This window comes from Pyxicephalus adspersus, chromosome 7, assembly GCF_032062135.1.
Source record: "Pyxicephalus adspersus chromosome 7, UCB_Pads_2.0, whole genome shotgun sequence".
In the NCBI taxonomy this organism is placed as follows: Eukaryota; Metazoa; Chordata; class Amphibia; order Anura; family Pyxicephalidae; genus Pyxicephalus; species Pyxicephalus adspersus.
The window spans coordinates 35,830,769-35,847,776 of NC_092864.1; the positions used below are offsets into that span (position 1 = coordinate 35,830,769).

General features: G+C 38.0%; 1 protein-coding gene across 1 annotated transcript in view; it reads right to left on the reverse strand.

Moving 5' to 3' along the window:
• LRP1B (LDL receptor related protein 1B) overlaps window positions 1-17,008 on the reverse strand; it is a 500,403-nt gene that overhangs the window by 98,881 nt on the left and 384,514 nt on the right. The window contains 2 exon segments of the mRNA XM_072419083.1: window positions 5,788-5,936; window positions 7,643-7,831. Coding sequence (XP_072275184.1) covers window positions 5,788-5,936; window positions 7,643-7,831 — 338 coding nt within the window.

Consider the following 17,008-nt stretch of genomic DNA (forward strand, 5'->3'; position numbering starts at 1 on the left):
CCACATGCGATTGCAAACGGATAGTGAGGTATTGTTAGTCAGGAAGAAACATTTCAAAAATCTCACTGTCAAGTCATCAAAGGTTTGCAACTAGAGAGGAGCTGTAACTCATGACTGAGTTTAAAGCTGACCACCATCGCCTTACCTTCAGTCTTACATAGATGAACAGGCTCCAATACTGTACTAAAATTGTGATCTTTGATTTCACTACACACTGTAAAGTTCTCACAATGTGGAAATAAGGCCCTTGTCCCGTAACAGTACCATCAGACTCCAGCCCCCCAATCTAATGGCACACTCTTTACTTATAGCAAACACCCGCTCAGCCTCTTGAAGCTGGTTGTGTCGTCCAAGCACACCGTTGCCCCCAAGACATCTGTGCACAAGGGAAGGTGTCTGGGGAAGAACTGACAGAGGACCAGGGGCCCACAGATAATGCAGTACCAAGATTCCAGCAGAGACAAGCCCAAAAAACAGAGCAAGAGATCATACACAGGTAATCATTCCACCCGACGAGGTACACAGGAGCAGAGTCGGGGTCACAGGCAAAAGGTCAGTCCAGGCAGCATACAATCCAACAGGCAAGGTCAGCAACAGTAAATCCGATGAATTCACACATCAGCAGCAAGTCAGCCTATTTAACTCTACAACAGGCACTGGGGAAGCAGAAAGGCTATAACATCCCAGAAGCCAATGAAGGCACAGAATTAAGTCAGGGGCTAATCTGTCTCTAAAATCCCTTTTAGCTGTGCACAGCCTCAGTCTGTTTGTTAGGGATGCTGCTGCTATTTCTTAGCTCTCCTTGCTGCTTCAAGTGACATAGTTGGGCAGAATAAACAGCCAGATCAGCATCTCCTAACAGTGCACTGGAACCTGAAGCAAGTCAGATTCCTGGGGGCATCCAACATTATTACTTTCCCTATTCGTTGGAATTTAGTTCTATCAATAATCAAAGTTCATTACCACATATGGGCACATTGCATGCAAACATCTGCTTGGGATTGTCCACTCATCCATAATATTAAGATGTTTTGATATTTTCATAACTCTTTCAAAGGGCCCACCTACCACATATAAGGGTTCTATAGAGAAGTACAAAGGGAGGGTGTTGTGACAAATCAAGGTGCACGCTGCCAACCCCTCCAACCAGCCATGATCTGATTGCACTGCGCAAAGAAACACAAATACTTAGTGGTTCTAAAAGTTTTTTTTTTTTTAATGTCATTAGATGATGAGGGTGGAAATAAGGTCTATATACATCAGCATTAAAGGAACATTTAATTTTTAATTTTTTTTTTTCACCTAAAGTGTAGGTCTTTATTTTTTAGTTTTAGAGTAGGAACAGAATAAAACCCTTGCTGGTTTGTTATCGCTTTTGAGGGCTTTGCTAGAGAAAATACCCAATAATGTGTAAGGAAATTGATTGCACATAAATGGAGAGTTAAAAGTAAAAGTTTACTTCGACCATTAAGCCAAGTAAAAATTTCCATTGTAAAGGGATTTTAAATGGGTTCCTATTCAACCTTTTATTGACCATATGGATGTGATTTAACACATAAGGACAACCCCATATTTTGGAAGATAAAAGACGTTCTGCAGGGCCAAATACAGAAGAAACATGAGTATTGCAGTAATGTTTTTAATTTTGTTGAAAGGTTTTACTGGAATTTTGCCTAGGCTAGCAGATAGATAGCAGGCACAATAACATGTCAGCCACTACCATCTGTGCTATAGTAAACCTCTACACAGAACTATTGCAGCTCTGAATTTCTGGCATATGGAAGGAGAAACATGTTGCTATAGTCATGTGACAATGCTCATTGGCTCTGAGACCCATTGTCAGGCCCAAAGACTATCACATAAGTACACTTTCAGATTTCTAGTATTTGCTTAAATTAAGAAGACTCTAGAAATATTGTCAAAAAAATCATGAACAAGGTCAGGATTTTTTTGCTGTAGAGGGTTTGTCCTGTTGGTGGTAATTCTTGTTCATGGTCAACTATCTGGGCTGTGGTTGGGTCACAGACACTTGGCTTGTGGCTTGTCTCCTATAATGCTCTTTGATTTTTATTGCTGAAATTTTATATAATAAATTTAACCCTTCCTCATATCTAAAACCAAAACAAAAATTTCAGGTAGACATTCATATCCCATTCGTGTCTTAACAGTTTTAGAGGCAAAACGATACATTCTCTATCTGTGAATCAGATCACTTTTTTATTGCAGAATAAAGTATTAGATAAATTATTCTTGTTGACAACATTGTGTCAACAAAGCAATAACTCTGGGTACTTCAAAGGCTTATTGATAGGTAATGGAGGGAAAACGTTAAAAGTACAAGCAAATTATGCAAATTATCAGTTTGCTTTTTCTTATTAGAGTAAAGTGTTTGTATGCTGGTTTTAGGCACGTTAAGAATTGTACGTCTTGATTCTTTTTGTTAGCACTCAAGACACAAACATGTTATTTGAACAATTACCTGAATTAAATTGAGATTAACATTTGCATTTAGCAATTTTTTTTTCTTTCCTTTTTCTTTTTTGAACAGCCAAAAACAACAATTTTATCAATAACAATAAATTGGCTGTACAGACAACACTTGATTTTTTTTAGATAGAAAAGTGAAGGATGAAACACAATTTTTGTAGCCTGTTGCAGAGAATTTTTTAACGTGGCACTAAAGTTCCATTTTTAAGTTTGTATGATCAGGCATATTAATATTGAAGAAAGGGACAGGTGATGTCCCTTCTGCAATGATGTGTGTTACCTGCCTAGGCTGTGCTGGATTAAATGAACTCCCACACACCTGTGCAGGAGTTACGTCATCCTGACATGGTCAGTTAATATGGCTGAAGATTTGGATGAGGAAGAGAGGCAAGATGGCGGAACCGATCACTGTAGTTTAGACAGGTGAGACATCCTGGGTTTAGTTTCACTTTTATTGAAAATTTACCCTACTACATTTGTTATTGACAGGTATAGTTGGCTGCCAGTAGGGATTAACCTCTAGTGCCTCGGTGATCGCACACTCTTCTCAATGAATGCAAGCACAGGTGCAATCATTGAGAAGATGTCCGGCAAAGGAGAACCTCCTGACATTGTAATATAATTATCTCTTACAAATGATAGATTTGTTACAGATACAAATGTATCATTTGTAAGAGATACTTATATTACAATGTCAGCTGTGGCTGCATTTATTGAGAAGAATGTGCAATCCCCGAGCACTAGAGGTTAATTAACCTCTAGTGCCCGGGGATCCCAGAGGATTTCCAGGGCTGCATGATACAGCCCTGGAAATCCTTTTGTCCTGCGAGAGCTCGACCTCTCCGCGAATCAGAAGGCCGCTCTCGCTTAAATTTTCGGTAAGCGAGAAAGGCCCGATTCGCCGCTAGATCAAACTTAATATTCTTGCTTGCTCATCCCTAGTTTACAGACAATACCAAGTGTCATTGCTTAGAACCAGGACTGACTCATAATATACCTTGTATTGACAGATATAATATGGCTATTTTAATATATTGAGTTTTCAACAAGCAGAATTTTGGTCTGGTTCCTAACCGATTTAACTTGTTTCCATTCAGGTCTGAATTTCTGTATTCTAAGCACATCTTGGACAATGAAAGAATGCAGATAGAAAAAAGAGAACTGGGGACATTTCTTTGGAAGAAAATAGGATCAATGTGTTGATGATCTACCAAGATATGTGTTAATGATCAAGATGATATGTTAACAGGTCTACTCGGATACATCTTCCTGGTCTACAGGGATATGTGTTACTGGTCCACCAGGATATATATTACTCTTTTACCATGATACATGTTACTTGCCAACATAGTATATTTTGCTGGTCTACTAAGATACATGTTGCTGGTCTACTGGGGTATGTCTTACTGTTCTACTAGGATGCATGTTACTGGTTTACCAGGTTATATATTTCTGCTCTACCACAATATGTTTTACTGGTCTCTTAAGATACATGTTACTTGTCTACCAGGATACGTTTCTCTGGTTTACCATTAAACATTTCCTGTCAGGATGATATGTTTTACTGGACTACTATTTTCAATATGTCATTAGTGTACCAAGATACATTTTACTGGTCTACCAGAAGACATGTTCCTGATGTACAGGAATACATTTTACTGGTCTACTGGAATATGTGTTTTTGATCTACCTGGATGTGTGTTTTCCTTCTACCAGGATAAAAGTTATTTATGAACATATGTTTTACTTGCCAACATGGAATGTTTTGCTGGTCTACTAAGATACATTTTACTGGTCTACCAGAATATGTGTTACTGGTCAACCGGAATATGTCATATGGGTCTAATGGGATAAGTGTTTTTCGTTCTATCATGATACATGTTATTTATCAACATATTTTTTTACTGGTTTACCACAATACATGTTACTAGTCTATTAGGATATGTGTTACTGGTCTGTTAAGATATATGTTACTGTTTTACCATGATACAACGTTACCTGACATGTTTTTCTGGTATACTAGGTTACATGTTTCTGGTCAGTATATGTTTTACTGGTCTGGCAGGATATGTGTTACTGATCTAGCAGGGTGTGGGTTACTGATCTAGCAGGATACATGTTACTGGTCTGTCAGAATACTTGTTACTGGTCTGGCAGGATATGTGTTACTGGTCTGTCACAATACGTGTTACTAGTCTGGAAGGAGATGTGTTATTGGTCTACCCAAGTCTGTCAAAATTATATAACAAAATGAGTTATAACCAGAGAAAGTGCAAGCGAGAACTAGGAAGGATTTCTCTGTTAAGCTGATTTTCTAAGCATAGACAGAAAAGAAGTATAGCAGGTCGGTAAGCGACCTTGTTAATTTAATTCTGCTGAGCACTTTCTTTTTGGTGAGATTAGACTTTAAGAAAATTAGCAACGCAAAAGCTGAACACCTGCTTGAAGGATTCTGTTGCTCTGTTCAAATTATCTTGGAATTGCAAAAATTGATTCCAAGCAGTGGAACGCTATATCATGGCAACAGAGAGATCCAGAGCGAAAAACATAAAATATTTATCCTATTTTAATGAACTTTTACAATTTTGCACATTAAAATGCGATAATTTATTTTAATCTTTTTTTTTCCTTTGTGGCGATAGAGCACAGGAAAACATATTTCTTCTCCAGCTAATAAATTGCAGGTTGCTTTATTCCCCTGTTTGAGCTGTTTGAGCAGAGTGTGTAGCAGAGATTAAAATCGGCATTGTTCCATTATATATTCTGTTTTTCGACAGGAACCTGGCTCACTGAGTACAAAGCCGTCTACTGTCCAACCCAGCTTACTTGTGGATACTGGCACATGCTGGTACGTTGGTTTTTAAATCTGGAAGCCTGGTGCTGATATTTTTCAAAGTGGGCTTAAAAGGTAAAAAGTTACAACACATGTTACTTACCTAAGGAGTTTTGTAACTCTACAACTCGCACAACTCTACAACTTCTACTTTCAAAGTATGAATTTTCCATTGAAAGTAATAGTGACCCATTAAAATACATATCAACAGTTTTTCGGCAGAAGTCTACTTTCCTGGAAAAAAAAAACTTTCCCAGGCTTCTGGAAATGTATTGCCTTCTGTGTATACTGTGCAATTCTGTGCACAAATACATCCCAGCCTGACGAGAATAAAAAAATGACATGATCTGGTGTCTCAGACATGATTACTAAGTGATTATTTATGAGGACAGGTCAGCATTATAAAATAGAAAACAATAACATGTAGATATTTTCGTCTTAGCTCTTTTTTCCAGCACTTCACTTACCTGGCTGGCGGTGCAATTGGAGAGGCATGTCTTATTGTCTTCAGCGAGGTAAAAATTAGTGGGGCAGGCACAGGTGTGTGACTTGTATGGAGATAACAGGCATAAGTGGCTGCAGTCCCCGTTGTTAAATTTACAAGGGTGGTCAGGCACTAAAAAGACAATGGTACAATATATCACTATTCCACGCGTATAAAGTTAATTGAATTCTTTAATAAGACAATTTAAACAGAAGAGGGACCCAATAAAGAATTATGCAGAGTGCATTATGACAAGGACATGTATCTTGTCGTTAATAAAATGGTAAGAATGATCTAGCGATAACACAGCGGCACTCTCACACTACATAAAAAGCCATTTAAGAAGCCATCCGCCGAATCTACGTGAATACAAATGAGGCTTACCTGCTCTCTGCTTACGCCAGGAAATGAAAGATTACAGCTGGGTTACAGATTACAACCTAAAACAATTCATTCATATTTAAGCACTTAATTAAAGTCTCTAACTGCTGCAAGTGCCTTGATTGTTTTATTCCAGAGAGCGGTGATGTGACAGCATTATTGTGTGACCGTACATGTATAGTTAATTAGGACGGGAAATGAGAAAACTTTTAAACTTTTTAAAAAAGATTTTGTGTGAATTCCACTTCAGATTATCTTGTTTTTTTCTGTTTAATTACAAGACTAAAAACTGACCCTTCTCATAACCATTGCCAGGAAAACAAATCTTATCCCAACCAAAAGTATTGTCTGTTTATGGCCATTTTTCTACTTTTATCCATTTTCCAGTATGTTGTAAGATTTCTTTAACTAACACTGGTCAGGTATCCACAACCTTTTTTGGGGCCATTTAGTGTAACATTTCCATTATATATATAAATATATATATATATATATATATATATATAGTGTGCAGGACAGGACGGAGGCTTAGAGGGGGCAGTTTGCATGACTTGCAGAAGAAATCTTATGCTAAACACAGCTGGGACTGAGCTCTTCTGCAAGCTTTTTTTGCGTACTTTTTGCATATCAAAGCACAGTTTGCTCTAGATGTTATTGAATGTCTAGGCTCCATAAAGTTTTTCTTTTTTTTTTTTTTTTTTATTTCTTTGTGATTAGCTCACAGTGAGGATTTTATACAGTAACAAACACCACGCTGCCTAATAATATGTTGAGACAAACATCTGTCCTAATTGCATTTAATAAAATAATGTACCTGTTCCTTCTGTTTTGGTTAAACTCCTGCATTAGTCTACCTCCCTGCACAAAAGGAATGGGAAGAATGACACTAAATTATTATTATTAAACAGGATTTATATAGCGCCAATATAATACGCAGCGCTATACATTAAATAGGGGTTGCAAATGACAGACAGATACAGACAGTGACACAGGAGGAGGAGAGGACCCTGCCCTGAAGAGCTTACAATCTAGGTGGTGGGGAAAGTAACACACAATGGGATGGGAGATATGAAGTGTGATAAGTAGTGAGGGTTTTAAAAGACAAAGAAAGACAGGTAGGCAAGTTTAAGGCAGGAAGATAGAGTACTAGCAGGGGTTGATCTTTGCCTCCAATGTGTAATCTAAAAAGCTCTACATGACAAAACAAAACAAAAAAAAAAAACAAAACGGGAAGTCCACAACATATTTGGGTAATAATTTTTAAGTTATGGGCAGCAATGCTTTAACAACTTATGAAAATATTAACAATAACATATAAAATCACCTGTGTAAACATGCAAAAGTGCTATCTATTCCGCTGCATTGCTCACATGGAACTGGTGAATAAGTGGGATGTGCATTTTAAATACCACATCTTCTTTTCCAATTAAACATACATATAGCTAAATGATATTTACCATCAGGTTGTCTGTAGGCATGGTACACTTCAATATCAGATATGGTATGCCAAGAGTTAAGTAGCAAAGTCTTGTCAGCTCCAGAGGTTTTGTGTGCACGGCTCAGGGACTTGGTTTTCCCATCCGTCCAGTAGATGTAGTCATCGAATAATGTCAGGGCGATCACACCCTGGATATCTTGGTTGGGAACTGTAATCAGAAATGAAAAGATTAATGTGCAAGGTTAGAAGAAAACCAACTAAAATATTTAATATGGAAAAGTCAGACAGATACAACTGTGACATAACTTCTGGTGAATAATTACAGTGACAAGCTGTCAGGCTCCCTGTCCTTTTTTTTTTTTATTATTATTACTGCTCCAGAGAATGTAAGAATAGTAACACAAATCCCCCTACTAAAGGTCTGTAAGCTCAAAAACTGTGCAGTGCCAGACTAAGGTCCTTGATAAAATACAATGAAAAAAAAGTGATATATAGTGCACACAAAAAAGCATGTCAAATGTTCTATGCAAACTAGTGTTCTCTCAGCATTTTTAAAAGAATTGGCCTCTGTAAAGGATTACACATGTATAAGTGACCCCTAGGGTTACCAACGTTTTTTTATTAAAACTTTATGCCTCAGGTATTGATGGTGTCAGACAATCAGCTGCCCACATGCATGAGGTTGCTATTGCTGCAAGCTTCATCAGCTGCAGGGCAAAAGATGGAGGGGGATACCGGGTGATACAGAGAAAAAGAGGGCAAAACTGCAAAACACTTGTGCAGAGTTATGGGAAAAGGGTTAAGAGGGTGGAATGATGAGAGAGGAGGGTGCAATGTATCAAGAAAAAGAAAGAAAAGTGATATTGTCAGAGGGAAAGGTGGCAGTACTGCAAAGGTGGAATTGTTTTGCATGGTGATATGATCAAGAGGTGCTGGCAGAAAGGGAGGATGGGAAACATGGAGACAGGATGTAAATTTCCAGAACAGATGTTATGAAAAGAGGGACAGCACATTATTAGGATACATAGGACTGTGCCACAACACAAGATTTTCCCTGCAATCAGAGCTCACATGCAACCTGAAACAGGTCTATCCATGAACAGCAGCAGGAGAAACTGCAGTGTCTTAATAGTTGGGGCACAAACTATTGTGTACAAGGGGGTCTAAAAAGCTGGGTCTGGAATGAATTGCTGCCAGGGCAGACCTAAGGAGCTGGGTAAGGGAGGCTGGGTAGAGCTAAGGAATGAAATAAGGTGGAAATCAAGATTGCAGTGCAGTGGTGGGTTGCCAGGCCATTGATGCTCAGTCCTGCACAGTGCAGGAGATGACTTACAGAGAACTTACAAAGCAACAGGCTTGCCTACTAAAGAGAAACATGCATGGCAGATAGCTCAGTGTTCAGCATCTGTAAAAGAACTGAAGTCCTGATTTGGATTGTAAAGAGTTTCTGCATAGTGATTGATATGTGCATCAACGACTAATTTTAAAACTTGCTTGGTCAGAACAGACTTTACTATGGGCAAATTTCCATCATGACCATTAAGATTTATATCACTTGATTAAAAGAAATAAAAATACTAAGTCCTGGATGGGATAGCAGATGAAAACCGTTGCTGACCTCAAGTAACCCACAAAATAAAGGTAAATAAAAAAAAGCCTCCAATATTCACAACAAATAAGGCTGTATAGATGTTGTCTGCTTAAAAAGCCAGCAATCATAAAGTCCAGTTATACAGTTTGTCTGTCTATACAGTTTTCCTTAGAGCTTCTTTACTGCACTGCCATTATGGCTGCTCTGAAACCAACCCTTCCTTCTTTTGATAAGAAGAGAACTGGCCTATTCAAAAACCCTTCATTATTGACCCTTTTTAAGCCTGCAGGCCAAAATGCATAGGCCATACAGTACATTATGGTAATAAAATACCCATATGTTTGCCAGGACCACCGGTCTCAAACCCACAGGATTTACTTGAAACCTATAGTAATGGCAAACTCCAATTGTATCCCTAGATAAAACTCAAAACTAATAAAATACAAATTGAAGATCTTGTTACCGGTCTGCCTATAAAATATAGCTTTTAAATGGTTTAGCCTATGAATATCTAACAAATGTAAAACTAAAACATTGGGGCCCACAACCTCTTAAGTGGTATGCATGGTAAAAATCTATTTTTGATGTTAGATCTACAAAAACACAATTCACAACTTTACATTATGTTATGATAAACCTACCGTTGACCGAACGGAACAAAGCAAAGCAATCAGTGCTGAAAACATAGATGACGTTGTGAGTGAAAATGATAGTATATCTCAGCACTATTACAGCATATGAATATCATCAGCTACAAAGACAACATTTCAGACCTACCGCTGGTTTGTCATAATACAGCAATGATAAAAGGCAAAAAGTTTCATCTCCTGAAAGCCGACACTTCTTACAGTGAAAAAAAGAGACACCTCAGTGCAAATTTGTCAGTTTAAAAACCAAGAGATATTTTCTCGAACCATAATAGGTTGACAGAGGCATAAAGAAAGCACCAAAGACAAAAATAATGTATTGTTGTATTGGACATTAATTCAAAGCTAAGCTTTTTTTAATTAAAAAAAAAAAAAAGATTTTTCAATCAACCAAAGGCATCATTTACGACAAGATTAGTATTCCAAGCCTGGTGTCACTTATCTAATAACACAATCTGACTTTTATCCAACAGTTTAAATTACTTTTCGCCAGTTGACTTGTTATTCAAAGGCAAACCATGAAAACCTATTTAAGTATTCAGAGCAATGCACACACATTACAAAATATATCAATTTGAGAATATGTACCAACTTTAAAAGGCTCTGTGGGTAACAATCACCTTTTTTTTTTGGTAACCATTCCATCAAATAAAGTTTTCAGTGTTGCAAAGTTCTCAAGAGGTGAAGTCAGGAGGAAAAATAATTAAGAGCTTCACAGTTACAGCTTGTCCACAAAACAAAGACGTAAACATACATCTGCGGAAAGCAAGTTCCGATAGCAAAATATGTATACATATTTTCAGTTTGTAAGCTAGCTTTAAAAGGGCTTCATTGGCTTTAGGAAAAGTACAGTACCTGTGGATTTTGTCTACATGACCACAAGCTGATGACATCCATTAATGTAATAACCACAGATAAGGAAAAATTGTAAGCCTTTGTATTACTTTGGGGGAACATTACCAAGACTTTGCGATATTTACATAGAATCTGCCAGTCAATGGACTTTTTGCAGTAAGGAGACAAAGCATTTGCAACATAAACACCTTGGACACTTCTTGCAGTTACATGGACTTTATGGCTGAGCTTCGAAGTATGTATAACAGTGAGGTTATCTTTACTGTGGGTCTCAGGATGTTTTTAATTAAATGACCCCTCAATAATTTAAAAGGGTTGTACAGAAGTGCCAACGTACACAGGTATTAGTGTTTTCCCTCTAACATGGGTTGGTTAAGCATTTCTACAGGATTTGGAATACAGCACTTTGAGTTAGATTTTATGCAGAAGCATGCTTGTGTTTCTATGTGCAAAAGACGGAAGATCTTAGTTGGTGAAAAGAACAGGTAGGGTCATGTACATATCTTGCTGAAAACAGGAAGATACTGCTTCATTAACTAAAAGAAATCAATGAATGAAATGGCTGGGCTTGGACAGTCCAGCTGGGGAGGAAGGGGCTAGATCATACCCATCCTCTTCAAAGCTAAAATATATTCATTGAAGGTTCTGAAGCACATTGCAAAAAGTAGTTATCTGACTAAGCAGTACAGCAGAGGAGACTGTACAACTGTCAAAGTTTACAAGTGTCAACCTTTAAGGAACTAATAATACAAAGGCTGCAATTGCTGATCACCTTCTAAAAAAATGGTCAAAGACCATTTCAACACAACTTACTTTAATTTCCTAAGGTGCACTGCAGTTTACAAACTTTTTAGTATCCTCATGGGCCCCCCTGAGGTCTGGGCTCTGCTAAGGTAGCTATGTGTTTTGTGCTTAATAAAATCCACCACTGTTTGATATTCTTGCAGAAGCCAACGGTTACCATATTGGTTAAGTAAATAATCCAACATCTGCTCAAATCAGAAAATTTGCTGTGGTCAATAGGAATATGTTTTTCATTTATTACATTTATATATGCATCCTGCTTCCTGTCTTTGTGTTCCTTTACTGCTTCAACCTCCTAACTCTAAGTATACAAAAGTCAACTTCACATTGTGCTGCTTCTTGCATCAGCCTATAGGTTGCATTGCAGGTCACAGGAGGTGATTGGAAGGTCCAGTATACCTGTCTTTATATATCCTTCTCTCTGCTTGATATCATATTGTCACTTTGTGATACATTACTATTTATTTTATCATCTTACCAGATGTCTTTCCCTCAGTGTCAGCCAACTAATCTCACTTGCTTGGTTAAATGCGTAAACAATATTGTGTTCCGAAGGTTTGCTTTACTCTAATTACATTGCAACAGCCAAAAAAACAAGATTCCTGCAAAGGAAAAATATAGCTGAAGTGTGACTTGCCCTACACTCTTATCACATGAATAGACTGAAAATATAATTTACCAAGCCCAAAATTTTATAATTAAAAATGCTTTATTTAAGTTTTTCTAAATCCAAGAACAAAGGTTTGATATACATTACTGCTTACCATTAGTTTTCTTTTTTCAATGATGATGATTTTGCCAAGAGACTTCCTGTGCCAACACTTACAAATTCCATTCTATCTATGGAGATGCAACATTTTCAATTTTGGACCTAAATCAGTGTTTCTCGGTCATTTTAACACAAAGGAACCGTGTGAATTAGTTTTCGGGTTTTCGGGGAACCTCTGCTATAATTTCTATATCCAGAATTTACAGTATCTTGGAGTGATGGTCAGTTGGAAGAATGCCTCTTACATTTCCTGGCCATTAGGAAGGCTGCCACCCTTAGAGATAGGCAAAAAAATCATTGGAGTCAGTTAAACCGACCTGAGAGTCACAAACTGCTTATTGCTTAAGGAACCCCTAGAAACCTTAGGAGGAAACCTGGCTGAGAAACACTGACCTAAAGTGTCAACTAAACTTTTCTTCATCTTTGTAACACAAAGGCGAGTTTTAAGTTCACAAAGCCACCAGGGGCTGGATGGTTTGGAGGAGGAGAAACGCATCATTTCTTTTGCCAAAAAAAAATTTCCCATTTCTTGACGGTCTTGTGTTTATTGTTCATGGTGCATGAGCCATGCAGAAAGCCCAGCTCTATTTCTGGCACCACTGAGAACAGAAGTAGATGCCAAGGTCAATGAAACTTTGGTACATGCACAAGAGTTACATCATCAGTGAAAGCCCAAAGGACAAAGAGGTTTGTAGTGGACCCAGAAGAGTCAGCAGCAAAGACGGCGACTTAGTAGGATGCGGGGTCCTAAACCTGGGAAATACAAGGTCCACATTCAAAGGTGGATACATGCCAATCACCCTGCTCAAGGAAAGAGAAAAGCAGTGACTGGTCTGTATCACAGGAACCTCCTGCTCTAGGTGGTGTAAGTGCATTCTTACATATTGGAATGTTGGTCAGATCTGGATACTCATTTCTGCTTGATGGAAACCTTTGCTTATTAAATTTCAATCATACCCAGTTTCAATTGACTGACTTGTTAACTTAAAATGACTTGTGTTTTTCTAACTACCTTTAAAACCAAGCATCTTAATATCCAATAAGAGCCTACAAGCAATTGTCTAAAAGTCACAACAGTTTACTAATTTGCATTGAAGCTCAGTGATTTAATGCTTTTTCCAAATGTATATTTCATATTGGGGAAAAAGAATTCCACATATCCTTCCTAGTAATAATTCAGGACATTAAACACATTAGGTAAAAAAAAAAAAGAATTGTATTAAGCTGATCTCCATTATGTCAAAATGTGTTATAATTGAAGTTTCTGATGAGTTCCAGTTATGTTCAGTGATTATAATTGGAGCTGTCAAGCTTGCTGGAAAAAGGCAATATAATTCAATGTTTTACTGGTTGAAAAGTGTCTCCATGGTAACCAGGGTTGCTTTTCGGCTTGCCATTAGGTTTTATTGTGTTGTAAACAATAGCATAGTTCTATTGTTATAAAGTAACAACCTGTAAAATACACAACATCGAATATACATAAAAACAAAAGCGGATTAGCCTTCCCTCCCTCTTCCCCAGCCTAAGGCACGTCAATGATTTATGGGTAATAAAATGTGTGTTTCCGTCGTCTTTTGCTAATTGTCGTTAATGCTCTGCACATTACCCAACCCGGCGGCATGAATCTGCATCATTCGGAAACGGTTGCAGTCGGTTTGGCCCTTTAGAACAACTGAACTTATTTAATTTATGTACTGGTGTGTAAAAAGGGTGCACACGGAGATGTTTCTGTGGCATGTTTCATGGTTTATTGAAGAGTGAAGGGATGACAGATGATGACAAATTCTATTTAGAGCAAAATTTGCTCACAAGCATCACATCCCCTTCAAGTGAGATATGTAGCCTGTAGGCTTAGTGTTTGGCTTTTGGTCTGTGAAATATTCCAGAAGCATTTTTATGGATAGGAGAGGGGGCACAAATACTCGCTGCCCTATTTTTCTATCTAAAAATGTTCAAAGTTTTTCTAAAGGGTCTGGTTTGCATATTAAGGGGCTTTTTACTTTTGAAAGGCTTAGCAAGCCTGGCCAGAACAGTAATAGCTGTCAGAATCCATCCTCCTAATTGGCTGAGCCATACTCTATGCAGTTTTGGTCAATTTTTTGTGTACATAAACCCAGAAAATTCACTTTACATAAAAGGGTAGACAACCCTTCAATGTAAGAAAAAAATCAGTTTGTTAATTTGTTTTTTAAGTGCAACACACTTTTTTCTTTAAAAGGGTGCAGCACCTCTCCCTAATTCTTGACTGCCTAGATGATCGAGAATGAATGGGAGCGCAAATTCCCCAGGATACCTACGTCACGCATCCCAGGAGGCTCTTGATTGGTCTTTCTGCCAATGCCTGAGCATCTTGGGCATGAGCAGAACCAGCCTTTTCGTGAGAAAAATTTGCTGATCTCACGCATTTTTTCCAACCTATGTCACACAATCTCGTGCTTGGGTCGGGTGACGTAGGAAGAAGAACCAGCAAGAAGAGGCGAAGATGACGGCACCCGGCGCTCTGGCTTGGAGACGAATGCCGGGACAACGGGGGACCTGATTGAAGACACCTCCTGACCGAACAAATGCGCTGCGGGATTGAAGGTAAGTGGATTTTTTTTTTTTTTTTTAGACATTTTTGAGTTTAGTTTCTCTTTAAATACAATCTGAATTCGGCTCCAAAGCAACCCAAGCTTCATGACTCTGTTTTGAACTTCACCAAGGAAGCACCAGGCTTGGGAAGCTTGTGGTTCAGTCCTAATACTTGGTTACCCCCACGGCTACTTAAAGAATAGCAACAAGGATGGAGAACCTGGGACACACAATGGGAAGATAATTTTTGGGGAGGGTGTGAGCATCAAACCAAAACAGAGTGACAGCAGGACAAATCCTAAGTCAAACAAGGGTAAGCAACAAATCAGGTAAGGTAATAAAGTAACAGAGAAAACTAATAAGGTTGGCACATGCAAAAACCCAGATGGTTTAACAGAACAAAGGTCAGAAAAAAGTGTCAATCCAAAATAAACAACTACAGCAGTTACTGAAAGTAACAATAAGCTATAATGGCCAAGGTGGTCAGGTACTGGGTGAGCTTTAATTTGGCAACTAGACAAACAGGGGTCACTGAAAAAGGCAGGGTGAAGTCACGAGGTGGGTAGATACCCCAGTCAGTGTGTGCTCCCGTCCTATGGGCAGCACAACACCTTTCAGAGCCACATTGAGCAGGGCAGAAAGTCTCCAAGTCAGTTAACTGTTTAATCTTATGACCCTGTTATTAACGTATACTTTCCAACATTAGTTGTTTTTTGATCCAGCAAAACCCTGCTGTTCTGCTTGCAGTCCCCCATCAATTTTCTGCACATATTAAATATGAAATATTTATGTCCACCGTCCTTTTTTTAAGTGATTTAAAAAAAATTAAAAAAATGTAACTTGTATTGCTGAACATATAAAATAATGCATATATGATGTGTGTGTGTATGCATGTATGGTTGTATATAAGTGTATATCAAAAACTAAATTGCATAATTATTAATAAAAATCTAATGCTAATTGTTACTGGAGATTGTCAGCTTTTGAAAGTACATACGGGTATTGAAGGCAGTAATTTTTTGCTTCTCTAGTATTGAACTCTTTGTTATTAATCATAATAGGGGACTTTGGGGTGAGATTAATAAGGAATCCAAAGTGGCAATAAAATGTGTTGGATAGCAGCAAACAAGCAGACTTATTTATTTAACTTTAAAATTTGTGTCATTGTGTCTTTGTGACTTCCAAAAAGTTTTGGCAGGCACAACTGTTTTAGCAAGTGGTGTATATTCATTTATACTGAAAATGTCATTACTGAAACTTTTTCCAGATTTATAACATTTGCGGTGTCTCAGCAGACTCTGTTCAATTCAGTTAAAACATCTGCTTCAAATACACCTCAGTTGTGTAAACAGGAGCTACCCAGACCAAGGGACCGTAGATAAGAACATTTTTTGGTCCCATATGCTGATAGCCAATTGAAATTTTACTTAATTCAAATTAAATTGACAGCAGTAGCCTAACAAAGTTACAAGTGTTGCACAGAGCTGAATATGATATTTATTTCTGAAAACTTCTGTACTGCACAGTGTTAGCTTAAAGCACACCTGTCAGGAGAAAAATACAGGACCTGTTGTTGCTGGTCTCTTTCTAAAAAAAGTGGTGGTTTTCTGGCTGTATCTGGTTTTAATATTTCTGTGTCCTGTTGTGGGTTTGACTAGAACATTTGCAATTTTCACAAACTGGATACTAGCAAAGGTAAAATAGGTTGGGAGTCCGTTGTTGTCCATTGTTTTTGACAGTTGATGACAGGAAACAACAAGCCACTGGCAACACTGTCTGCTCTGTATCTTACAAACCAAGCAGTTGGCAGGGTAAACATCAGTTCAAATTTATTAGTTTTGACTTGGGTGGGTTTACAAATTCAAAGAATGTTTGCTACTCCCAGAACATCTGTAGACCATTCATCTATCTTAAGTCAGAGATTGAACATGCACAGCATTTGCATAGCCATAACATTGGAATGTGAGCCAAGCAGCTAGTATTTCCAGGAAACATGGCAGCTTACATTCCCATATTTCCCATTTTGACCCAGGGGAACAGTTGAATACACATATAAGTAAGCTGTTTTACCTACCCTTTGGGTTTGTTTTCCATGCATTACAAAAATCAACTGCATATCTATGTCATGCATGCTGCACAGTTTCCTAT